The sequence below is a fragment of the Antechinus flavipes genome, chromosome 4 (assembly GCF_016432865.1).
Source record: "Antechinus flavipes isolate AdamAnt ecotype Samford, QLD, Australia chromosome 4, AdamAnt_v2, whole genome shotgun sequence".
NCBI classification, from domain to species: Eukaryota; Metazoa; Chordata; class Mammalia; order Dasyuromorphia; family Dasyuridae; genus Antechinus; species Antechinus flavipes.
The window spans coordinates 25,183,096-25,210,257 of NC_067401.1; the positions used below are offsets into that span (position 1 = coordinate 25,183,096).

The following is a 27,162-nucleotide window of genomic DNA, read 5'->3' on the forward strand; positions in this document are numbered from 1 at the left end:
TTTGTTCATTGAACAAGTCTTTATTGAATAAATGTTCCATGCTCAATATTGTGCTAGGCACCAAGGTGGGAGATGTTAAAAAAAAAAAAAAGTAAGATAATTCCTGCCCTCAAGGAGCTTCCAATCTAATTAGGAAGATAAAGACATAGGAGCCCAGGGAAGAGGGTGGGAGAACAGCAGGGATGAAGATTCAGAACCGGGGAGTGAAATGATGGGCTTCCAGCATCAATTTGCCCCAGAAGGCAAAGGACCACAGCTGTCTCCTCATTTGAATGAGGCCTGTGAAGAAGGGAGAAGGGCAGAGATGATTAGGCAGGAGATTCAAGTCCCTCCCTACCTCCCCAATTCCATCAGGGAAAATCACAGGCTCATAGGATCAGAACTAGAAAAGACTCACAATCTAAATCCCTCTCCTCTCCAAACTCCACTCCAATTTCTGACCTCCTCTTTCTCTCAGAGTAAGTCTGCCAGAAATGCCCTCCCCAACCCTCAATTTCCTACTCTTTAAAGTGAAATGATTAAACTAGATAATCTCTCCTCCAACTCTTCTATGATTTCAGTTCTTCTCTGTGGTTTTCATCAAGAAAAACATCACCCTTGGGAAATAAACTTTTCTCCTGCATCTTTTTGGACAATATTAGCTAAAGAGTCATTGATTTTGCAAAAGTTATTTTTTTCCAAAATAGTCTTTATTTTCTATTTTATCTATCTCTTCTCTAATTTTCAAGATTTCCTCTTTTACTTTGTTGTTGTTCAGTTATCAGTCATATCCAACTATTTGTAGCCTCCCTTTGGATTTTTCTTGGCAAAGATACTGGAGTAGTTTGCCTTTTCCTTCTCCAACTCACTTTACAAATGAGAAAACAAAGGCAAACAGGGTAGAGTTGCCCAGGGTCACACAGCTAGAAAGTATCTGAGGCTTGATTTGACTTCAGGTCTTCCTGACTCAGGTCTATATACTGTGCCACCTGGCTTTAACTTGTTTTGGATTTATGTGTTCATCGAATTTTTTAAATTCTAGCTTCAGCTTTTTAATACCTTCTTTGTCTATTTTGTCCATGTCACTTTTTAAAGAGAGAATTTTTTCCTCAAAGACCTGTTTTAATTGGAATCCAGAAATGTTGGTGTATAGCCTCATTATTACCTTTTTATCCTAAAGAAGTGGGGGAGGGAGAGAAAAGAGAAGGGAGAAGGAGAAAGAAGGAGAGGGGGAGAGAGAGAGATAGAGAAAGAAAGAGGGAAAGGGAGGGAAGTAGGGAGGGAGAGAGAGGGAGAACACAGAGAGAGAGAATAAAATTCAACTAAACTATTCAATATATTGAAAAACCTAATTCTATTTTTTTCAAATCTTGATATTTTTCACATTATTAACTATTGCCCAGATTTATTCTTGACCTACCCATTATTCAGAATGCCATTATTAAGTCTTTTTTATTTTGTTTTGTCTATCAATGAGATACTTAGTACTTCTGGGGATTTTGTTGTTGTTGTTTGGTGTGGTTTTTGTTTTTTAATCAGTTTTCTGTGTCCTGGTACATGATTTATGTACGTGTGGTCCTGAGAAAGAAAAGCAAAATCTCTGGGGGGAAAAAAATCAGCATTTAGTTTTCTTGGTCAATTCTATAATCTTTTTATTTTGTTTTGTTTTTGTTTCTTTCTCTTCTATTTTTAAAATTTTCTTCTTTTAAGTTTACTATCCAGCTCCAGAATGCTTGTCCTGGCTGTTTGGTGAATATCTCAAAGAATCTCTTTTTCACCTTTCTTCTCTGATAGTCAGAAGATCTGAGTTCTAATCCTGGCTAAGCCTTTAACTCAAGGTATGACCTTGGACCCATCCCTTCACTTTCTTGGGACCTCAGTTTCCTCTTCTAAAAAGGAAGGATTAGGGCTAGATAGCTTCTAAAAAAAATCCTCCACATCTAAATCCATTGTCCTTTAACCAGAGAGCCTCAAAAGCTCTGACATTTGAGGTACTCTCACCTTAGCAGGAAAAGGTGGGAATCGGGTTTTTTCGGAGTCATCCTTCTTCATGGACCTGACCAAGCAGGATCGGCGGTGGGAGAAGATCTCAAAACTCTTCTTTCCGTGGTAGGCACCCATGCCACTGTCCCCTGCAAGGAAGCCAGAACACCCACGTGTGTTTGTAAGGGTGGTAGCCTTGCCAGGCAGCTCACAAGTGGTAGGGATGCTGCCCCTCTGCCCACTATCTCCATACCACACACATCCCCTTTCCACCCTCTTTCTCTTCGCTTTTTTCTCCTATATCTTATTCCTTTTCACTGCCCACCCCATTGGGAAGTACCTGGGGGAAATAACAATAATAACCATCTCCATTGCTTCCTTTAAGGTGTGCAATGACTTTGGCACGTGTGACCTCATTTTGATTTGGTTTGCATCACAACCGGGGAGTGGAGGCGCCATCTCCCTAAATGGGAACGTGCTTTCTTGTTCATCTTTGGGGTCCCATGGCTGGGCCAGTTGTGCTGAACCCCCTGGATGCAGGAGGAAGAGCAAAAATCAGAAAGGACCGAGACTCACCCACTCCGCCAAAGGGTAGAGCATGGACACCAACATGGGCTATCACATCATTGGCGGTCACGCCTCCGCTGGAAGTCTCTGCAATTATCTTCTTGATGACCTGGAAGACAGAATGGAGACTCACTCATCTAAGGGGCTTGAGAGCTTCAAAGCAAGGGCCACAGCTGTGGGCTCTCCTAGCTGAGAGGCAGTGTGGCCTGTGGGGAAGCCCACTACATCTGGAGCCCGAGGACCTGGGTTTGAATACTGGCTTTGTTCCTCTTTAGCTCTGTGACTTTGGGCCAGAGCCTTCCCTCTCTGGCCATCCCTTCTAAGACACGAGCAGCCTTGACTTTCCATGTTTGATGAGCCCCCAGAATCCGTTGGCTTGGAATTCCTGGTGACAGATAAATCCGGAGCTCCTGAGCACAAGAGAAGCGATTTCTTCCCAGAAAGCCGAGAGGGGCTTGCCAGGCCAGTTTGTCCTTTGCCCAGAGCCATGCCCTCCATCCCAGATGTCAGAGCCCACCCTCCAAAGGGAAGGCAGGGCACAAACAGCATGGCATAGTGAAAAGTAGACTAAATTTGGGGACAAAGGATCCAGTTGAAATCGAGTACCTTGGGCGTTATCTCAGAACCTCAGTTTCCCCAGCTATAAAATGAGACCTCTTTGAGTTCTAGATCAAGGATCTAGTAATTTTAAGTGGGGGAAACAAGGGGATCCATCAAAGGGGTTTGAATTCCAGAGAAGGTTAGGGCAAAGAATTAAAAAACCTATGTGAAAAAATGAAAAAAATACATTAAATATGGAGTCAGAAAAACTGGGTCCAACCTTCCTATAGGTCAGTAGAAAGGTTTCTGGATTTGAAGTCAAAGGGATGGAATCCCAGTTTTGTTATCTGTACTACAGTATTATAAGAGAATAATCTGTATTACAAGGGAATAAGCACTTATATAGCACCTACTGTGTGCTAGGTAAGCACTAAACATTTTATAAATATTATCTCATTTAAAACTCACAACAACCCTGTGAGGTTGATGCTATTATTATCCCCATGTGGAGGCAGAGATTAAATGATTTGCCCAGAATCACAGGGCTAATAAGTGTCTGTGATCACATGTGAATTCAGATCTTCCTGATTCCAGACCCCTTGCTCTATCCTCTGTACACCTGGATGTCTTTTAACAGACAAATTTCTTGATTTCTCTGGACCTCAGTTTCCTCCTTTGAAGGAGGGGGAAGGAGGCAGGGAAGACATTGCTAGATAATTTCTGAGATCTCTTTCAGGTCAAGAATTAGAATCCTATGACATAATCTGGAAGGGACTCGGTAACTCTGGCCAAGTTTTTTCATCAGGAATATGAGATTTCCCATCTCCCTCTCTACCTCACCATCTACTTCTCAGAGGTATAGACAAAACTTCTTTCTATCCTGGGAAGTATTGTAGAAACAAGTACTGCTCTTAGAGGCAAGGATTAGGGCTTGGGTGAGGATCTGAGGCTGGATGAGGAAAGGAAAGATCCAGAACAACACAATAGTTGGATTTTCCATCCTTTGAGGCAGGATTTAGGGCAGGTCCCTCCCTCCTTCTGTGATTCACCTCAATGGAAATAAGAATGGGGCCCCATCTCCCAGGCTTTGGGTGGGGCACCCCTGCAGAACATCTGAAAGGACACCTGGGAAAAGCTCGCTGTTTTTCTTTCACACACAGAGCTTGGGGTGGAGGTAGAGGGTTCATGCTGCCGGCCACTGAGAATACCAGTAAGTGGAGACGGCATTGGGTGTAGAGACAGGACCTGAAAAGGACAGGCCGAATTACACTGCCTGTACACCGTGTCCTTAGGTTTTGTTTTGTTTTGTTCTGGTGGAACAAATCCAGGCATTTTAGCTTTATCTTAGGAGGAATGGAGCTTGGAAGATGAGGAAGAGGAAAGCCAGATCATAATAAGAGTCTTTGAAAAGTTTTATTATTATTATTAAAGCTTAAATTTGCATTATTAAAGCTTAAAGTTGCATTAAGTCTTTTAGGACACCCACTATGGAGGCCCAACCTCCATTGTCCCGAAAGGTTATATCAGCAAGAGTAGACGTGACTAAGGAAGAGTGGCAGGGCCCTGAGAAGAATAATACTCGTAAAGTACTGTAAACTTCCTAAGGCATTTTCATATGGATTATCTTGTGATGGTTGTTGAGTAGCATCTGACTCTGTATGACTCCTTTTGGGTTTTCTTGTCAAAGATACTGGAGCAGTTGGCCATTTCCTTCTCCAGTTCACTCTACAAATGAGGAAACTGAGGCACACAGGGTGAAGCGACTTGGCCAGGGTCACCCACCTAGTGTCTGAGGTCAGAGTTAAACTCAGGAAGATGAAGCTTTCCGATTCCAGGTCTGACCTTCTATATCCACTGCACCACCCAGCTGTCTTGTAGAAACCCAGTATTCCCCTTATAACACAGCTCTGCCTTCAATGTCCCACAAAGCTGGAATGGCACTTGATGCTCTAGATAGCTCTTGGGTCCCAGATGTTCTAGATCAGTGGTTTTTAAACTTGTTTTCAGCATCTTTATAATATTAAAAATTATTGAGGATCTGTCCAAAGAGTTTTTGTTTACATAGGTTATAGTTATAGGTTTTAGCATATTAGAAATAAAAACAAATTTTGAATTTGTAGACCCTCTGAAAGGGTTTCAGACTCCCCAGGATTCTCTGGACCACACTGAGAACCATTGCTCTAGACAGGACATTTGACTTTGGTTGGAGGAAAGGGAGCACAGCCTGTGTGAGGGCATTGTGGGGGAAATGAGCAGCACCGAGAGGTCAGCTGGAAGGGTTGTTGGTGTTTCTTACCTGGTCATTATTAGAAAACACATAGAGGGCCAAGGGCTTTGGCCTCTCATTGATGAAATGGATGGCTTCATCCAGGCTCTTCACGCAGACAATGGGGAGAACCGGTCCAAAGATCTCTTCCTGCATCACCTTAGCCCTGGGGTCAACATCAGTGAGAATGGTCGGGGCTAGAAAAGCCGAGAAACAGATAGCCAAGTAAGAAATCTTGGGCTTGCCTCCTTCTTTATTCACATGCAGCTATTCTTTCAAAGCATTTTTTCAACCAATAACCAGTAATCTGTTGGGGAGTGTGGCAGAGTGGATGGAGAATTGGCCCTGATGCTGGTGACCCTGGATAAGTAACTCACCTTCTCAGTAGCTTAATCAATCAACTAGAATTTATTAGGTATCCACTATGTGAAGGCCCTGAGCTTAGGGCTGGGGGCCAGAGGAAGGGGAAAAACCCAGGAGCTCACAATCCAGTGAGCCAGACATATGGCAACAACTGTCTCATTAGATTGTGGACGCTCTGTCACTCGACTCTAACATAGTGATGTCATTTTGATCCTCTTGGAGAATGAGGGACAAAAACTAACCAGCCAACCATTAAGTCATAAGTCCCTTAAGGGCAGAAATTCTCTTTTGCCTCCATTTGTGTCCTTAGCATCGTGCCTGGCACATAGTAGGTCTTAATACATTTGTGTTATATTGGATTTCAACTTTGTACAGACAAGATCTAGACAGGATAGACTGAGGGGATCTCAGAGGGAAGGCACTAAGATGAAGGAAGCCTAGGAAGGAAAGAGTTTTCACAGAAGGAGGGATTTTGGCTGAGATGGAAGGGAGTCCAGGATGTGGAGAAGAAAAGCAACCAGATATAGGGGATGGCCAGAGAAAATTCCCAGAGCTGGGAAGTGGGATCATCAATAAGGACCAGAAGGTCAGTGTCCCCGCATCGAAGAGTACATGGAAGGAATATGGCGTGAGAAACCTGGAAAAGTCCCAGGCAGCTCTCCAAACCGATGTCACGGGCCGGGCCGTGACCAGTCCCAGATGTTGCCCCGTCCAGCACTTCTGAACATCTGTTTGCTGGTGGATTCTGACATGAAAAAAACTGTAAAACTAGGGATCCCTTGATCTTTGCCCCATCTCCCAGCCATCAACAGCACCAAGCAAGCGGGGCTGGGTGAGCCCACTAGGGATGCTCTAGAAACTTCAAGCCAAGGGGAACAGCAGTGAAAAGAAAAGAAAAAAGGGGTGGGATTCAAAATTAAAGAGATTGGTTCATGGATTTCCTCTGGCCTGGGAGCTGAGTCATTCTGGCCCCACCCTTCTGCCTCCACAAAGAAAAGCAAATTCTGGGAAAAACAACTCCTCTCCACCCCAGCCCCTGTCCTGAATTAACTAAAGAAGTCAAATGCAGTGCCTAAGCTGCCAACAACACCGGACACACGGGCCAATACTAGGGCTGCATCTGGGCTAGGAAAAGGGGGATGGGGCATGGAGGTGCAAAAGCAGAAGGACGAAATATTTTGAGTCAGAGAGAGAGGGTTGGCGTGGCTCTGAAATTTGCCACCTCCATCCCAGGGAATACATTGCCTCTCCCTTAGCCTCAGTTTCCTCCTCTGTAAAATGGGAGGATTGAGGAAGCAAAGTGGTGTATTGGAAATTTTAAGTTCTGAATTCAGAATCAGAGATCCCACAGAGGCAGGAAAGGGGCAGAGAAGAAGAGGAAGGCAGGGAGAGGGAGGGAAAGACAGAGCCTTTTTGGGTGTCTTTCATCGCCAGATCAAACTTTTTATAGCACTTAGATCCAGTCCCTGACAATTAAGTCACACCACTCCCAGTTTCTAGGTCATTTAAAGTGGCAAAGAAATCTAATCCTTTTGCCCTGAACATGGTGCCAAATTCACCCTTTGTATCAACTTGCCCCGGCACCTCCTGAAAACCTGCCTTGGCCTTAAGAAAATGGAGATCCCGTGACAAAAATGGAAAATAAAGCATTAAAAACCAAACTGTTGATGCCCTAAGAACTCGTTCATCCCATAGCTCCCTCCCTCCCATCCTGCCCAAAGCCACAGTCAAGGGGCAGAAGGGAGAAATGGGCCAGACTGGGGAGCAGCAACATCAAGGACCATAATGGAAGGGGGACAGAGCTGTCTCCATCTCAGCCCCACTCAACACAATCCATCGACATTCATCAAGCACCATGTCTAAATGCTATTGGTTGAAAAACAAAAATTCACCTTCTTCATAGATTATGACAGTGTCAACTCACCTATATAGCAAGAGGCTTCATCTCCATTCCCTCCAAACGCGACCTTTTGTCCCTCAATCAAGCCCATCACCCTTTTAAAATGACGGCCATTGACCAATCTTCCATAGTCACGAGAACTTTTAGCATCTTCTCCATAGAATTCCTTTGGGAAAGAGAGGCAGGATGTCAAAGTAGTTCATGCTAGAATGGACATAAAATAGTTTTTAAATATTTCAGACACGACAACAACTTCGCCAAATTCTAAGTGGTAGCGGGGGCCCTGATCTACACTGATAGAGAGTCTTCACTTGCCCGGAATTTCCTTCGACCAAATGAAATCCCAGGTCCGGGCTCCATCCCAATTCCTAGAACGTGAGTTCCTTGAAAGCAAGAACTGACTCTGACTTTTTCTATTCGTATTCCCAGAGCTTGACAAATTGCAATGCTTTTTACCTCATTCATTTATTCATAGAATAGTTAGTTGGCTACGGACCAAATTTCAGGGAATGTCAGCAACTGCTAAGAATAACTGATTTGGAGGATTTAGAGCTGAAAGCCTTTTTTATCCCCCAGTCCAACCCCTTCATTTTAGAGATAAGAAAAATGAATCCTATGGCCAGAAAAAGAACTTTTAATTCCAAAAAGTAGCAGGCTTCCCCTAGGTTCCACTTCTCATGAGGAGAATCCACTTTTTTCATTACTTCTTGTTTATAAGTCAATAGCCAAGGCTGATTTCTTGTTTTCCAGTCCTCCCTAAATTGTGTGATCCAAAATCCTTCCTCTCTAAGCTGCAGGTATCTCTCTGTGTGTCTGCCTATCAATCCATCCACTCTTCTCTGTCTCTATCCATTCACATATCTATTTAACCATCTATCCACCTGCTTTTAATCCTTCTATCTATGATCTATCCTTTTATCTATCATCTATCCATCCATCATCTATCATCCTTCTAGCTATCCACCTATCAATTTATCCTATCCATCTATTCATCTGTGTCTATCCATCTACATATCTATTTAATCATCTAAGTACTTGCCTATCTTTCTTTCTAGTATCTTTCTGTTCATCCACCTATCATCTATCTGTCTATCCATCTACTTATCTCTTTATCTACTCATCAAGTCACTAACTCTCTCTGAGTTTCAGTTTTCCTACCTGTAAAATGGAGATAATAATAATGTCTGCCTTCCTGGATTGTTGTGAGATACAAGTGAGATAATAGTGTTTTGCAAACTTTATCATAAATCAATATATTTATTACATAAATATGAGCTCCCATTATTATTTTTGAAGAAAACTATCCTATGTTTTAACTGTTTTTTCTTCAAGACACACAGGCCCATGGCTTTCATCTAGGTCTGAGTTAATTCATTATCCTGCTCCCTGCCCTCCGGACTTACTTCAGCTTGTCAACATCCTTTCCGAGGTAACTCTTTCTTATCGGGGACTCAGCGCTAAAACCAATATTTCAGTTGTGGTCTGAGCAAAGCTCAAAGTACAGGGAGACAATCGCCTCCTTTCTTTTAGATTTTGTTGTGCTAACAATGCTTAGCACTATAAATGCCACATCCTACTGCTGATTCATACTGAGTTCTCTGCTAGTTAAAAAGCCAAGGTCTCTTTCAAATATAAAAGCTCCATCAGATATTTGCACTGGATCTTCTACCTGTCCCTATTGGGTGTCTTCTTTAATGGATAAAAGTCAGTGTTGCAGTGTTGTTCTTACTCTTTTTGTTTGTTGCATTTTGTTTTCTTTTTCGTTTTTTTTCTTTCTGATCAGATTTTTTGTGTGTAGCAAGATAATTGCATAAATATAAATATATATGTGTGTGTGTGTGTTTATATCATTTAACATATATTTTAACATGTATTGGATTACCTACCATCTAGGAGAGGGGTGGGGAGGAAGGAGGGGAAAATTTGGAACACAAGATTTTAAAAGGGTCAGTGCTGAAAAATTATCCATGTATATGTTTTGAAAATTAAAAAAAAAGTCAGTGTTGGTGGGGCTGCAGAAGACGGGCATATGGGTGGAACTATGAATTGATCTAAGCTAAAAGTAACTAAGAAAGTAACTACAGTTCACATGCCTTTGACCAGGAGATCCCCCAAGTGGTCACGGAAGGGAAGGAGGTCAGCCGCCAAAAGAAAGGTTCCACCTGTGCCAGAGCTTTTTGTGGTAGCAAAGAGCTTGGAAATGAACTGGGTGACCTAACGCTATGCCTGATACACAGTAGACACTTAATAAATGCATGCTGATTTGGTTGATGGTAAGAAATAACAACTGTGAAGAATTCAGAGAAGCATGCAAAAACTTGTATGAACTGAGGCAGAGCAAGAGGTAAGGAGAACCAGGAAATAATAACAAACACAATGATGGTGATGATGCAAAAGGTAAGAATAAGGGCAACCAGATGGCACAGTGGATAGAGCATCAGAGCTGGAGTCAGGAAGTCCTGAGTTCAAATCCAGCCTCAGACACTTACTACCTATGTGAGCCTAGGCAAGTCACTTTCTCCTTTTGCCTCAGTTTCTTCATCTGTCAAATAAGCATAGATGATAGCGCTTACTGACCTATATAATTATAATGACCAAACTTGGCTTTCTTCTTGGAAGAAGTTGTATGTTTTTCCTTTAATTGTAGAGACAGAGAAGTCTCCAATTCATGAGTCCAGAATTCCTGGCTTTTCTCAAGACCCAGGTCCCACACCACTTCTTGCAGACACCCCTGATTGCTAATGCCTACCCCTCTAACGCCACCTTCTATTTGGAGGCAACCAGGCAGAAAGAAGGCTGGGCTGGACTCGAGAAGAGTAATTAGGTTTGGAAAATCCAAAGGTAATGATTAAAGACATAGACTGAGGCAACTGTAGTATAGAAGAAAATCTACTGGCTTGGAGTCAAGAAGACATGGAATTGCTACTTATTATCTGTGTGACCTTGTGCAAGTCACTTCACTTCATCTGAATCTCAGACATCTACTAGTTGTATGGCCTTGGGCACTTCACATCTGTCTGCCTCTATTCCCTCAATTGTAAAATAAAAATGGCACCTACTTCCCATGGTTATTGTGAAGATCAAATGAAAAAATATTTGTAAAGTCCTGGGCACATAATAGGTGCTTAATAAATGCTTCCATTATGTTTTGCATGACTTCACGTATATAGTAGGGACCATATTACTTACCTTCTCAATACGTGGGGAAGAGAGAGAATTTAAAACTTAAAATTTTTTAAAAGAATGTATAAAAAAAGTTTCCATTCACTTTGAATCTTAAATGAACTTCGCCACCTCCACCCCCCCACACACACACACACTCTCTATTTGATTAGATTATGAACTCCTTAAGGGAAAAAAAAAATTTTTTTAAACTTTTCTTCCCTTCCCCAACTCTCAGCACAAGGCCTGGTACCAAGTGAGTGATGGATGGGGATCATAGAGCTCTAGGGAGTGTGACTAGAGAGTTCACCCTTGGCTCCTGAGAGCACAGCCTTGCTCTTGTAGCCAGGAGACAGGAGGCGGGTGGGCACAAGTCATTTCTCGGTCCCCACTCACCTTTACGATTTTTTTCATCTTCTCTACAAACGGGCCTTGCAGAGAAGGTTCACAGAGGATGTAGTCAGGAGCCACACAAGTCTGGCCACAGTTCATGAACTTCCCCCAGGCGATACGTCTGGAGAAAAAGACAGATTCCACGAAAATCAAAAACATTCCCACATGAATAATGAATAGGGAGGTTATGTGTTTTTCATTTGCTGGGAACGCTGGAGGAAGTCTCAAGCCTGGCTTCCGGAGGATACGATCTAGCCCTGGCTATTGAAAAATAATCTTCCACATCCTGGCACCTGGCGGGGGCACTTTGCCCCATCAGCAGTAATAGAATGCAGGGTACCCCTCCTCCTCCCGTTCTGAGGATGCAGCTAGGACAGAAGCCCCAGGAGCATCTTCCAGATGGGGCAGGATTAGAACCCAAAGTGAGAGGATCCTGGGAAAGGAGAGAAGAGATAATTTACATGGAGTGTCTAATCTGTACCTGCCCCCAATATCAAGACACCTGGAGAGATAGCGTAGCATTCAGGAAATGAGTCGTTCAATGCTCAGGGGGATAGCTGTACCATTTTCCCCATCCCCCAACAGAAATGGCAGAGTTTAACAGTTGGTTTAGTAGTCTGTTAACACCCAGAACCCGCTCTCATCTATATGGCTCCTTTGGTTCATCTAATGGGCCCTTTGGGTTCATCTATGGCCTGGCCACGCACGTGAATGAAAAACAGATGTGGGGCCATGTATGGACACCCCAAACTCCTAGAACCAGAAGGGACCTTAGCCCGATCCTGTCCGTGCACAAAAGCAGAAACAAGAGTCAGACGGGGTGAAGTGACTTGTCCTGGGTCACACAGATAATAAGGAGCAAAGCCAGCCTTCGTGACTCCAAGCCCGTAGATTTTCTACTACACCACAGTCTCCATCTCTAATCGTCACCTTGGGATTTTTCCAAACCTGACTCCTCTCCTGGCCACCCCTTCCCCTATGTGTTGTCTCTCCTAATTAGCTTGTTGAAGGCGAGGATTCTCTTCACAAATGTTACTGTATCCCTGCAGGAAACAGTATACGGCGCTTTTTCCTTCACTCAGTGATACAATGACTCCTCGGACTACTTCCAACACCCACAGCCTCCCAAAGTCTGCGATCCTCTCGTAGAATCTCACCTGCAGGCAACGTCGAGGTCACAGTCCTTGTCCACGTAACAGGGACTCTTCCCTCCCAGTTCCAAGGTCACTGGGGTCAGGTGTTTGGCCGCAGCTGTCATGATGATCTTGCCCACTCCCGTGCTCCCGGTGTAGAGGATGTGGTCAAATTTCTCCTTCAGCAGTTCTGTGGTCTCAGGAACACCACCGTTAATGACTGGAAACAGGTCCTGCCATGAAACCACACTGAGAGATTAGACAGAAAACACTATCCAGAGTTTGGGTGGGATGGTGGAAAAAGCTCTAGAGTTGCCATCAGAGGATCCAAATGAGCTCTACAGGGTCCTGCGAGCTTCAGATCTGTGCCCCATGATCCCTTGGCTGGAACTCTGTCACTACTGGATTTCTTACTTCTCCATCATGTCCCCGAAACCTCATCATCCTGCAAGACTGCATCGACCTTGTATTCATGCTTGACCATCCGCCCAAAATGGAGCAATGAACTCCTCCCAAAGAGTACCCAGGACAACCATTTTTTTCATTTCTCACTCAGCTAATCTCCCTTGGATTTCTCCATCATATCCCGGTGTGGCTAGCTTCTTCTACCCATCCCCCTTCAATATGGCTGCCCTCCTTTTTAACTTCCTTTCAGATGTTGTTCACTCCTTAGAATTCCCTCTGGAATTTCCCTTCTTCCCTAATTCATCCTTAAATTCTTCTCCATCGTAAGGGAAGAAATCAAAGCTATCTATAGTCATATGAATAAATTCTCTACATCACTACTCATTAGAGAGATACAAATTAAAACAACTCTAGCTACTACCTCATATCTATCAGAATGGCTAATATGACAGAAAAGAAAAATGACAAATATTGGAAGGGATGAGATTCTAATACATTGTTGGTGGAGTTGTGAACTGATTCAATCATTCTGGAGAGCAATGTGAAACTATGCACAAAAGGTATAATCTTCATACCCTTCATTTGCATACCCTTTGACCTAGCCATACCATCACTAGACCTATATCCCAAATAGATTTTTTTTAAAAAAGGAAAACCAATTTGAACAAGGGTATTTATAGAATTCTTTTTGTAGTGGCCAAGAACTGGAAATTGAGGGGATGTCCATCAATTGGGGAATGGCTGGATAATTGGGATATATGAATGTAATAGAATATTACAGTGTTAGCAGAAATGATAAGCAGGATGGATTCAAGAAAATCTGGAAAGACATATGAAGTTATGCTGATATGAACATCATATATAGTAACAGCAATATTGTAAAGATTATTGATGTATATTACTATTCTCAGCAATACAATGATCCAAGATAATTCCAAAGGACTTATGATGAAAAATGCTATCCAACTCCAAAGAAAAAACTAATGGAGTCTGAATACAAATTGAAGCATGCTATTTTAAATTTTTTATTAAATCTTTTTATTTACAAAGCATATGCATGGGTAGTTTTTCCAACATTGACCCTTGCAAACGCTTCTGTTCCAACTTTTCCCCTCCTTCTCCCCTAACCCCTCCCCTAGCTGGCACAGAGTCCAAAACATGTTAAATATGTTGAAATACAAGCATGCTATTTTTCATTTTATTTCTTTGTGTGTATGGTTTCACTGGATTGTTTTTGTTTTGTTTTGTTTTGTTTTGTCTATGTTCTCCTGCAACATGGCTAATATGGAAACGTTTTGCATGACTGCACATGTATAACCTATATCAAATTGCTCACTACCTCAGGGATGGGTGAGGAATTAGAAGGAGAGAATTTGAAACTCAAATTTTTAAAAATTGTTTTTACATGTATTTGGGAAAAAATATTTTACTTAAAATTAAAAAATAAATTCCTATCCATTCCACATTTATAAAGCCCAGATCTAATGTCTCTTCCTCCAGTGAGTCCTCTTTGATTCCCTTGCTCAGAACTCACACAGTACTTGCTTTTGTTATCCTGCCTCTTCCATGCAGCCTTGCCTGATTCATCTTAGCTTTCTCTCTAAATGTCTGGAGTATCATTTTATGACTGGAAGAGATCTAAGCTATCCTTCTAAACTTTACAGAGGAGTAAAACTGAAGCCCAAGTTATGTGATTGACCTGAAGTCATAGAGATAGCAAGTGACACATGAGGGATCTGTCAATTCATCAAAATTAATTATGTCCAACAGAGTACAGAACTGATTTGAGAAGCACAAGGTTTGAAGAAGATAGAGTGCTTATAAACTGAGAGACCCAGAGGACACAGCTCAGCCCTAAAAGCAATTCCATGTCCCCTAATTTTTTCCATATGACTTCCAAGGGCCCATTTTTTTCCCCAACAGAGAAGGTTTGGGCTGAAACTCACCTTGTCCAGGTACTGAGGGAGTAGTTCGGCACACAGAAGAGCTGTTTTCTCACTCACTTCAGAGGGTTTGAGGACGACAGCATTACCTGGAGGATTCAAGAGAACACAACTTCATTAGAGTGTCACTCCTGACTATTGTACCCCATGAATGCAAAAGCCATAGTATTCTCTTAGCCCTCCACATCAAATCATAACCAGCATAGGGCAAATCCAGCTTTTGGCACCTCTTAGGGAGAAAGGCACAGGGCTCCTTTCTACAATAACCATCAAAGAGAGAGTAATAAATTTGAAATTAAGAAAACTATTGAACTAATTAATAAAACTAAAAGTTGGTTTTATGGGGGAAAAAACAACAAAATAAGTAAACCTTGGGTTAATCTGATTAGAAAGGAAAAGCATCAAAAGACATTAAAGCAATAATTAGGAGCTATTTTGCCCAACTGTATGCCAGCAAATCTGACAAAATGGATGAATATTTACAAAAATCTAAATTTCTTAGATTAACAGAAGAGGAAATAAATTATTTAAATAATTCCATTTTCAAAAAAGAAATTGAACAAGCCATCAATGAATTCCCTAAGAAAAGAATCTCCAGGACCAGATGGATTTACAAATGAATTCTGCCAAACATTTAAAGAACAATTAATTCCAATACTATGTAAACTATATGGAAAAATAAGTAAAGAAGGAATCCTGCCAAATTCTTTTTCTGACAGTAATTTGATAATGGTACCTAAACCAGGAAGAGCCAAAACAGAGAAAGAAAATTACAGCCCAATCTCCCTTATGACTATTGATGCAAAAATTTTAAATAAAAGATTAGCAAAAAAAATTATAATTTATCAGCAGGATAATACACTACGACCAATTGGGATTTATATCAGGAATGCAAGGCTGGTTCAGTATCACAGTAACCACCATTGCATTCTCCAGCCTTCTGGTCCTCCCCTGATCAAGCTCAGAGATCAAGTCACCCACACACCAACCCAGCAGACAGATGCACACACATAAGCATGTCTACATGCATGGACACATACATTGATAGCCATACAGATTTGCCTAATCCTATGCTATGACTTGATTTGGTTCAAATCTTGACCTCCAGCCCTGACTAAACCCCGTTAGCCTGAACAATTCAAGCCATGAATCTCAATCTTTTCCCCATATCTCATTTTTTTGAAAGATGAAGGAATAATTAATAATATTATAGTTAGCATTTGTATGGTGCCTTCTATGTGCTAGGCAGTGGACTAAATTATTACAATTATCTTATTCGGTCATCACTACATCCCTGAGAAGGAAGGATTTTTATTGTCTCCATGTTACAGATATACTGAAGCAGATAAGGATTATGACTTGCCCAAGGTCACACAACCAATAAATGTCTCAAGACTTCGTGACTCCAGCTCCAGAACTCTAACCACTAAACCACCTAGATAGTTGGATACAAATAAAGGAGCCATGTTCTAACTGAGAGAGATCAGAGCCTTAAATTTAATGATACAATGTAATGTGGGGTGCAAAAATGCTGGCCCTTTGGACAGAGGTTTAAGACTTAAATCTTCTTACCTGTACCTGTGAAATGGGAGATTTAGAAAGAATGGAGAGGTGGGACCACCCTCCTTTTAAACTGAGCAAACAGACCCAGAGGGGTAAAATGACTTGTCTCAGACCATGTTGCTAATAAGTGGATATGGAATCCGAACCTGGATTCAAATTCCGATTGAACTACTTCTTGTCTTAGACTGACATTGTATCATCCTTATCTGCAAAATCACGGGCTAGGCAGGTGGGCAGGAACCTTCAACTATAAATCTCTGATCTTATGAAACTGCTGGGCAAGACACTAGTGATTCTGCCAAAAACCCATTTTGAATGTCCTTCTGCTGTTTCAGAAGAATCCGGACTGGAGGATTGAGTCTCACTTTTAGTTTGATCAGAATTTGACTGAACTGACCAATCCTCTTAGTGATGGGATGCAGTAGGATACCCTGAGGTTATTTCTAGGGAATGCTACCCTGTTCCATGATGAACCCACTTTCTTCCTAGCACAAAACACAAGATTTGGAGTCAGAGGACTTAGTTTCAAATCACTCAACCTCTCTGGGTCTCAGTTTCCTCATCTGTAAAATGGAACATTTGGTTACATGGGCTCTGAGATTTCTTTCAGCTGTAAATTTAGAAACCTATCATCCAGAAGAAGGAAGTCCCCACCTGCAGCAATGGCGCCCACCATTGGCTGGATGGACAGATTGAAGGGGTAATTCCAGGCCCCGATGATCAGAACCACACCCAGGGGTTCTGAGTGGATGTAGGGCTGGTCATCTTTTGTATTGTCGTTCTTTGCTACAGGCTCATCTGGGATCCACTCGGGAAGGTGGGCAATCGCATACTCGACCTCTTCCAAGGCATAAATAACCTCTTCATAGAGTGCAGACCACTTGCTCTGTAAAGACAACAGCATTCAGGGGGAGACCGCAGGCTCTGGACCTCAAACCTCATCCACCCCATCAGTCTTACTTTATAAAATGACAAAACAGAGCCCAAGGAGAATGAAGGAATTTGTCTGTTATCACACATGGGGCAATTGCCAGTGGCAGGATTCAAACCCAAGGCCTTGGATTGTAGAGTTAGTCCTTTCCTATATTTTGCCAAAATTCTCCCCAATTAGAGGCAGAGAGCTAAGCCAAAGACCACTGGGAAGAGAGCCTGTTTTCTAAGAAGCCCCCTGAAGGCCAGCTCTCTGTTATCTGGATCAGATCTCCTACCCAGGAAGTCCCAGTGATGAACATTGATTGTATACAGTAGTTTGGGAAGGGGCCCAGGAAGCTGGAGGGCTATTACTTAGTATTAAGAACGCATCTTCCATAAGCTGAAGGGTCAGCCTAGAGGAGCTCTGCGAACTCTTCCAGCTCTATTCTTGGCTTGACTTAATTTGTTGGATGGAGGCTGAAAAACTACCCATGAACCTATGGGCCCATCATTTCTACGTGCCCTCCTTGCTCTTGCTATGGTGAACCTCTGCCTGGATTTCACTGCCCTCCCCTCTACAATATGCAATCCCATTTTTCTCTCACTGATCAAGCCAAGCCCATTGCTCCAATCCACACTAGGCTCATTCTGGCCTCCACACTTTTATTCTAGCTCCTACCTTTGGGACCCCCTCCCACTCTGTGCTTCTGTCCCACTCTTTGAGTCCTACCTCCCCCCCATTGCCATTCTTCCAACCCAAATTACTTCCCTTCACATTCCTCCTCAGCCTTAGGGCTGAATTTGCCCTAAAGTCTATGTCCCTACTGTCTGGCACTTTACCCCATGACCTCGTAATTCCAGGATTATAGGATTTTGAGCTGGAAGGAGCCATTCTGTGAGTGTAGCTTTTCTTTCCCCAGTTAAACCCTAAGTTCTTTGAGGGCTTTGCCCGTATTCCCCTAGAATGTCCCCCAGAGACCTAGGATGGGCTTCTGGCCAAGGGTGAGCGTGAGAACTAACTAGTACCTTGTGGAGGTCAGCGTGCAGAGCTGCGGCAATCTCCTCATCTCTCTCCTTTATCATCCTGCGCAGGTTCTCCAGCTGCTGGAGCCGGAACTTCAAGGGTCGGGTTTTGCCAGAGTTGAAGGCGGTCCTGGCCCGCTTCACGGTCTCACTGATTTTACTCATGGTGTCTGAGAAAACAGAACCACAGGCAGAGCTGGCTTTTTAGGAACCGAAAATGAAAATTAGAATCTTTTCCATTGAGTTCAATCAACAAAACTTCTTAGGGACGTTATGCACCAGGTCCATATGAAGTATCAAGGATGTCAAGACCAGTGACTGACCTCGGGAGGCTTATATCGCACTGAGGGTCTACAATGTGTACACAGATGGGTAAAAACAAAGTCCTTTTGGGGTGGGGAGTGGGGAGCACTAACCGCTGGGAGGGATCAGGTGGGGAAGGAGGCCACCGAACTGTGATTTGACAGAAGCCAGCCAAAGACACAGAGCTGAGGAGGTAAGCGCATGTCAAGAGTAGGGAACCGCCTGGGCAAATGCACGGAAGTGGAAAATGGGAAAGCATGGGTAGGGAATAGCTTGTAGGAGGGTTGGTTTGGAACATAAGAGAATGAGATGGACATTCGTGTGAAATTGGCCTGGAAAAGCAGACATCACAATATCCTGAGAGGAACATTAAATTTGCTCAATGAACTTAGATTTATAGATAGAGATAGATAGAGATATTTATAGATTTATAGAATCTGAGGACAAAAAAAATAGACTTGCTATTTACTCCCTGTGAGTATTTCTAACTTAAGCCATTGAAGTAAGTAAGTAGAGCAAGTAAAGCATTTTGTCCCAGATCCCACAGCAAGTTTGTGACGGAGTGGTCTCTGTTCTCAGTCTGGGGCACTTTCCACCAGGACGGGACCCCTCTCAGACTGGCATAATGAGAGTTCCCCATCCCTCCCTCAACACGTACATGCTCGTAGCCATCCATTCCCGGCATTTGAGGAGACTCCTCTTAGAGAAGACAAAGCCGAACTGAAAAGGACACGTCATGGAAGAAATCCAGGAAATGAGACAGGGGAGGAGAGCGGTGAGTGAGGAGGAACTTCTGACACTTCAATCTGCATCCTGGACATGGCTGCCCGCTCTGACTCCCCATCCCTCTTATTCTACAGATAAGGAAAGTGAGACCCAGAGATGCTCTAAGCCATTCAAGTGACAAGGGGCAGCCTGGGATTCTCCTCGCACTAAAGTCAGATGACCCTCAAGGTCATCTAGACCAACCTCTCGTTTTTTCAAAGCAGGAAAAGAAGGCCCACAAGAGAAAAGTGACCTTGCCAAAGTCAAGTGAAGACCTTTGAACCCAAGTCCTCAGATGCCAATCCCAGTTCTGGCCAGCTCAGTGCTCCACTCCCAACTTTGAGAAAATAAACAAACGGGCTTGATCCAAGCTAAGAGATGATTGCTTTCAAAACAATGGATTATTTGTCACTAAATCCAACTGTGTTTGATTTTTAAAATCAGTTTGTGCCATAGAGATAAAAGCTTCCTGAAAGCTAAAAATTAAAGCATCTGAACAAATGAAGAAATCAACAAACTCACACAGTCTCTACGTACACCTGGAGTTACAAAGTCAGAAATGCTTATTGGACGTCTTGGACTGAGCACCTCAAATACACTTCAGCTGAGCTCAGGATTACCTCTCCTCCCTCGATCTAACTTCCATATAACTGTGGAAGGTACCGCTGTCCTCCCTGTGACTCGGTATCCCAAACTTGTAGTTATTTGGACTCCTCATTCCCCCCACACATCATCTGCCAAATCTGTGGATTTTATCTTTGTAATAACTCTCAGATATTCCCCCTTCTTCCCCCTGCTGCCGCCCTCACTCTGAGGGGGGAGGAGGGGGAGAATGGATAGTCTCCTTGCCTCAAGCCTCTCTCTACTCCAGTCCATTCTCTACTGAGCTATCAAAGAGATTTTCTTGGAGCACTGCTCTGACAAAAGTCACCCCCTTCTTCTATAAAATCCAAGGACTTTCTATTATCTTCAAAGCCCTTCAAGATCTGCCTTCTACTTGCCTTTCTTGGCTTCTGACACCCTATAATCCTCTGCAATCAGGGAATCTGGCCTCCTGGTGTTTCTTACATGTGGTACCCCATCTCCTGGCTCCCCCATTTTCACCGGAGGTCCCCCATGCCTGGAATTCTGTCTTTCTTTATCTCCCTCTCAACTTTCCCAGCTTTCCTCATTTGACATTTCAGTTAGAGGTTGCTGAGAAGAGATTGTTTTCCATTCAAGAGAGACTTACATGAACTGATGCTGAGTGAAATGAGCAGAACCAGGAGATCACTTTACACTTCGACAACGATATTGTATGAGGATGTATTCTGATGGAAGTGGATTTCTTTGACAAAGACTCAATTTCAATTGATAAATGACGGACAGAAGCAGCTACACCCAAAGAAAGAACACTGGGAAACGAATGTGAACTATCTGCATTTTTGTTTTTCTTCCCGGGTTATGTTTACCTTCTGAATCCAATTCTCCCTGTGCAACAAGAGAACTGCTCAGTTCTGCAAACATATATTGTTTCTAGGATATACTGCAACATATCTAACATATATAGGACTGCTTGCCATCTAGAGGAGGGGGTGGAGGGAGGGAGGGGAAAAATCGGAACAGAAGCGAGTGCAAGGGATAATGTTGTAAAAAAAATTACCCTGGCATGGATTCTGTCAATATAAAGTTATTATAAAATAAAAAAAATCTATCTATAAAAAAATAAAAAATAAAAAATAAAATAAAATAAAATAAAATAGATAATTTAAAAAAAAATCTCTCCATCAATCATTTGGTGGTCCAGGGATTCCAAATTAAGAACACGGGGCAAGATAGTCTCTAATGTTCTTTCCAGTTCTGAGATTTAGTGGCTCTAGAAATATATATTTTTAATTTTGAGTTCTGTGTCTTTCAATTCTGCAATTCCTTCATGATTCTTCTTTTAGAAATATGGCAGTGCCTAATAAACAGTTTGAAATGTCAACACTAAACTGCTGTCAAAGTCAGTGAATGCCCACTATTGATGAACTTTTTCTCTGACTTTTTGTCTCTCTGTCTCTCCACCTCTATTTCTCTCTCTCTCTCTCTCTCTCTCTCTCTCTCTCTCTCTCTCTCTCTCTCTCTCTCTGTGTGTGTGTGTGTGTGTGTCTTTCTCTGTTTCTCTCTCCCTTTCCAATTACTTTGTTTGAGTTTCACTAATCCCTTCAAGCAATTCTGATTTTGATTTTAAACCAAGTGTTCCAATTCCAAAATTCTTGTCTACGCCTTCTTTCCAGAAACACTTTGCTGCCAATCACTGTCACTCACTAATGGAAGAAGAGGGGGAGTTTCTCCAGGAGATCCCAGCTTTTCCTCAAATTTCAGGAACCTGGTCCCTCTGAGAGTCTTCATCTTAGCATCCAAGTGTCTGCCTTTGACCTTAAAAAACTCATTTTGATAAATGGAGATGTTCTAGAAACAAATAATGGGTTTCCTACAGCAGAAGAGATCTGGATCTCATTTAGGGACTTCCACCAGAGGGTAGCGTATCTTCTTATTACGCTGGATGTCACTCAGGGCTCCAAGCCTTCAATTCCTTATTCTCCAATCACCAGTCCTAGTGCCTTATGACTGATTGACAGCCTCTTTCTACCTCCGTCACTTGTTTTCTTCTATTATTGTCCTATGTCCCCTATACTTTGCTATCACCATTCCCAATATAGAACTCAGGAAAAGTTAATGAAGAGATCTCTTGGACAAAGGGATAGAGTTGGTAGAAATATCCCTTCTGCCCATGCCTGGTTTTAGATCATCTGAGGAGAGGAGTAAATCCTCTTTGATTTTTAAATAGGTCTGTCACATACCTACCGAAGAATAAATGGATTTCCTTAAGCTTAAGGGGGAAGGGATGGTTTCCCTCCCATTCTCACCTTGGTGGTGTTCAGGTTCAAATATAATTGTAATGGATCCAATATTCTCTCAGAAACTATAACCCCCAGAAAGCTGTGTATTTTTAGAGGCCCTGGATTTCAAAATCTCTTGAAAAAATGAGATCCTGGGTTGGAGGAGGACATAGAGATGGGGGGACAGATGAGAAGAAAATGGGCTTCTGTGTTCTGGGCTTGAATGCCTTTTTTGGTTTCCAATGGCCTCTCTACAGTGGTACCCAAATCCCATTCCAAAAGAAAGCACCAGATCTAAGTTCCCAGGTCGATGGAGGCCATGATACTCCCTACAACACTACCAGTTCCCATGCTAATACTGTGCCATGGATGACTTTGTGTGTGAGAAATGGGAAACATGGTGAAGGTTAGACAGGGCAAATGTGTGGCAGTTTAATTCTTTGCCTTTGATTTATCTTATTACCATTAAATTAATGATTTCATGTGTGTATCAAACTAGCTTGAGCTGTGAGGAAATACACTGGATAGCAGCTTTAAGGACCCACAGGTCCAAAACAGTCCGTCAATCCGGGAAGTCTCAGGGTGGCCCAGAGATAGGTGGGTGGCTTGAGGGAGTCCAAACAATCCTTTACATCTTCATGGCTCTTTTTGCTTTTTCAAAACATTTCTATATCCTTATCTCATTTCATATGCATAAAACTCTAGGACATCAGCAGGTCCGAGATCATTGTTCCTATTTTACACTTGGGGGAAACTCAGTCCAAGTAGCAAGCAGGATGATAGGCTCATGGAATTAAAGTTGAAAGAGTTCTAAGAGATCATTTAACCCAACCTCACCTCCTATTTTATAGAGAAGGAAGTCAAGGCCAGAGATGGATCTGGGCTAGAACCAACTCTCCAGAGCTTTTTTTTTTTTAACTAAACTATGTTCTTGTCTTGGGACTAGATTGGGTCTAGAACATGGGTCTAGAGCAAGCCAACAAAGGGAACGATACAAAGACAAAAACCAGCCCTATCTTCAAAGACTTACACTCTATCGTGAGAGGCAACATCTACTTTTTTTGGTTTCCAATGCTTCTCTACAGTGGTACCCAGAGATTATTGTGAGAGATAACATTATATATACATATATAATGTTATCTCTCACAATAATATTATATATAGTTATCTCTCACAATAATCTCTCTCCATATATATGTATGTATATATGAATATACAAAATGTATACAATGGATCTAAGTTAATTTTGTTTTTATTAGAACACTAGCAGCTCTGGATCTGTTTTTCTCAATCAGCATGATTACATCCAAATTGGCCAGGCTGCTAGAACATCACCCAAGGTGAATCAGCAGTGGATCCCAGCATTACTGCATCCTGCGGGTCCCCAGGTGCCCATCTGCCAAGCATCTGAATCCTAGACTAGAATTTCTCTTTGTGGTTCTGCTTTCCAGCACATACCAATAAGGGACATTAAAGAGAAAGGGAAATCCATCTACCACCCAGACACCTAGGGGTCCAATAGCTCCCAGAAAGAATTGTGCTCTACTATTACTAGAACACTGCCTGAAAGAGACCCCCAAGCTACCTCATCCAACTTTACTGAGGAAGAAACTGAGGCTCAAGGAGTCAGAACAGGATCATAGATTCAGAACTAGAAGGGACCATCTAGCCTAATTCTAAGAAATACAGAGGACAAAAGTCACACGAGTCTAATAGTAAATTCAACATTTCAATTCTAAGACACTTTCCCCTCTTAAAATATAAACCATGAAATCACAGAAACTCAGAAATGGAAACACTTCAGGTTCCATTTAGCCCAACAAGAATCCTCTCAGTAACACACTGGACAAGTGATCCTCTCACCTTTATTTAGTGATATCCTATAAGGGAAAATCCTTTACTTCCAGGGGTGCCCCATTCCACTTTTGGACAGTTCTTTACTATTTGTTATTTATCCTTTGTTTTTGAAGAAATCCAGTGAAATTATATACCTCTCACAAATATTGATAATAATCATAATCTTCCAGCCTGACATCCCGCAGAATCATAGAAAGTAAGAGTTAGGAAAGATCTGAGCGTTTATCTTGGCTAAACACTCTCAGCTTTGCTACAAAGTTTCTCCAACTTCCCTTTCTCGCGACGGATTTTCATAGCCCAAAGGTAATTGGGGATTTAGTCAGTATAGTTCAAATAGCCCTCAAGCATCCCTGAGTCAGTTTAGTTAGGGAAACATCAATAGATAATTACCAACAGAGAGAAATTTGATCTGGAAAACAAGGCTCCAGGAACTCTAAGACTGGAGAAATCTCACTTGGGGAGAAAGCAAGCTGGACATTGGTCTAGGAGGTCAGCAGAGAAAACGTCCAAAAGTCAAAGAATTTTTGCCCCAAGACACTCTTTCCTCACAATCTCAAACATTATCTTCAGCACATGTTCATGAAGGCAATGATTCTTGAGAAATTCAATCATTTGAAATATTTATATATATTATAAAAACTATTCCAAAACTCTTTTTTGAGAAATATACAGAACTGGAAAAAAAAACACAGAAAAATACAGACAAAGTGAATAAAGAAGTTACCTTCTACAGCTTCTCTCAGGGAATAGAACTCCTTGCAAGGGTTCCAACTGGAGATATCCACTATCTCTCACCACTCCCTATTTAAAGACTTTTTTTTCCCTCCCTCCCCAGCACAACTTGGCTCTGAGCCCAGGAAGTTTGCGTGACAGAGCAAAGTGGATATTTAAATGAGAGGGGGAAACTTAATCCAGAATCCTACACTTTCGAACAAGTCTTGGTTTGAGGATTAGCTTTTGGGTTGTCTCATCTGTTTTATTCTGTAATGTGGTCATGGCTCTTTAAAGGGATGGGCAGGGCTAAGATGCTGGGTCTGAAAAGGGAAGTCTTGTTTGCCCATGGTGTGGGACCAACCGCTAATTGATTCAGCCTGGTGGGGAGGATTTCTAGTTTTTCAAGGCACAACTTGCCAGGGCAATGACTTTGCTTTTTTTTTTAAATCAGTTACATAAAAGTCTAGAAGGTGCAAATCATGATGACTCGAAATTCAAATCATGTTCCCTGTGCTCAGAGCATCATAATCCCAGTCACCATGTGGCTAACTCAGGAGCCTGCATTTGGAGAGCCTTTCAGGGTTAGGATGGAACCTGTTTTATGCCTTGAAGATGCCAAATAATAGTTTTCTCCATGCCCCTTCCTTCCTCAAAACTTTTGTGTTGATTGGCTTCTCAGTCCCTGACACAAGAAACCAGGTTCTCACTAATTCTGTGGGACTTTTGCCTTTAGAGTTCCCTCCAGAAACATCAGAATTTTGGCTGTGACCCTCTCAAAATGGATTCTCAGGTCCCTCTCAAGCATTCAGATTCGCAAAATATCAGCTATAAAACTGATCCTATTTAGTTTGATAGAAAATAGGCAGAATGGGCCTATGCGATGACCTTTTGACAAGGGGGAAACCATCTCCTTTCTGGAGGATATAGGTTCTCTCTGCAAAGCTCTACGCTCCCTTAGATTGATACAGTCCATCCAACTTAGAGTATCAGTGAAAGGCTAGGTTTGACTTCCGCCTCGGTGCATGTAATTCCCTTTGTCTTTGTATCTGTGCTTAATAAGTCCTTGTGGGTTGCCATCGATTGAGGTCTCAAATCTCTTTTCTCTCATGAGGATCCATCTTTCTCATCTACCTCCATGTGGTTCCAGATCCCAGATGTCCTTCTAGGTGCTGCATGAGCACAAAGGCATCTCACAAGGTAGCATGAGACCTCTTTGCCTCCCTTAGTGGGTCCCTTTGTCTTTTTAAAAACCATCCCACGTATGACCCTGGGCAAGTCACTTAACCCCACTTGCCTCAGCAAAAACAAAAACAAAAAAACCATCCCAGAAGGCCGGTCCATCATTGTCTCTCATTGCTGTTAGTGGGGCAAGGAAGCCCCAGAACAAGACAATTTATATTCCATTCAAAAGACAACTTATTCTTCTTGCATCAGCATCTTCTCTTAGCATCTTTAGTTTTGTGCTAGAGTTGTTTCTGTCCTTACATATCTCCTGTACTTTATTCTAAGACTGACAAGAGCAAAGTCTCTTTGATAGCTTTGAATTCCCATAGACCACCAGACAGGATCACTGATTAGTAATAAAAACACTAATTTGTTGTTGTTCATTATCTCCGTCTCTTCATGACCCCATGGACCATAGCATTCAGGACTTTTTGACCTCTACCATCTCCCAAAGTCTGTCCAAGTTCATGTTCATTGTTTCCATGGCACTATCCATCCACCTCATCCCTTTTTCCTTTTGCCTTCTATCTTCCCCAACATCAAGGTCTTTTTCAATGAGTCCTATCTTCTCATTATGTGGCCAAAGTATATATCAGCTTCAGTTTTTGACCTTGAAGTGACTAGCCTGAATAAATTTCCTTAATTATTAACTGATTTAATATCCTTATTGTCCAAGGGAGTCACAAAGTCTTTTCCAGCACAATTTGAAAGCACTGATTCTGTGGTTCTCAGCTTTCCTTATAGCCCAACTCTCCCAGCCATACTTGGCTATTGGAAAAGCCATAGCTTTCCCGATATGGACTTTCATCAGCTTTTTAGCGTGCTGTCCAGATTTGCCTTAGTTTTCCTTCAAAGGCTCAACAATCACTATTCACAGACATCTTTGAATTCACGAATATAAAAACTGACCCTGCTTCTGCTCCTCCTCTCTGTGTCTGCCAGGAGGTGATGGGACTAGTGGCCAAGATCTTACCTTTTTTTTTCATTTAAGTTAAGCTACAAAGCTTTTATACTCTCTTCTTTCACCCTCCTCCAAAGGCTGTTTAATTCTTCACTTTCTGGAAATATCAATAATTAGCATTTATTTAACACCTTTAGATTGCAGAACACCTTACAAATGTTACCTCATTTGATCCTCACAAAAATCCTGGGAGATTAATGATATTATCCTATTTTATAGATAGGGAAACTGAGGCAGACGGTGGTTAAGTGACTCAGCCAAGGTCACAAAGATAGTAAATATCTGAGACTAGATTTGAATCCAGGCTAGATTTGAATTTAGGTCTTCCTGATTCCAGGTCTA

The 27,162-nt window shown here is 42.2% G+C and overlaps 1 protein-coding gene across 1 annotated transcript; it reads right to left on the reverse strand.

Moving 5' to 3' along the window:
* LOC127558786 (aldehyde dehydrogenase, dimeric NADP-preferring-like) lies at positions 1 to 24,760 on the reverse strand. The gene is made up of 11 exons (XM_051992097.1): positions 24,646 to 24,760; positions 18,136 to 18,302; positions 16,852 to 17,083; positions 14,638 to 14,723; positions 12,311 to 12,519; positions 11,157 to 11,274; positions 7,623 to 7,764; positions 5,366 to 5,532; positions 2,539 to 2,638; positions 1,981 to 2,111; positions 1 to 279 (listed from the first exon to the last, which is right to left on the reverse strand). Exons 2-11 carry the CDS (start codon positions 18,295 to 18,297, stop codon positions 265 to 267), a joined length of 1,362 nt encoding a protein of 453 aa, XP_051848057.1. The 5' UTR covers positions 18,298 to 18,302; positions 24,646 to 24,760; the 3' UTR covers positions 1 to 264.
* Positions 24,761 to 27,162: the final 2,402 nt, after the last annotated feature.

Coding starts and splice junctions, on each gene's coding strand:
- LOC127558786 (XM_051992097.1), bottom strand. CDS start 18,297: ATGAGTAAAATCAGTGAGACCGTGAAGCGGGCCAGGACCGCCTTCAAC. Junction 17,084..18,135: donor TGCACGCTGACCTCCACAAG/GTACTAGTTAGT, acceptor TTGTCTTTACAG/AGCAAGTGGTCTGCACTCTA. Junction 2,112..2,538: donor TCTACCCTTTGGCGGAGTGG/GTGAGTCTCGGT, acceptor GCTTCCTTGCAG/GGGACAGTGGCATGGGTGCC.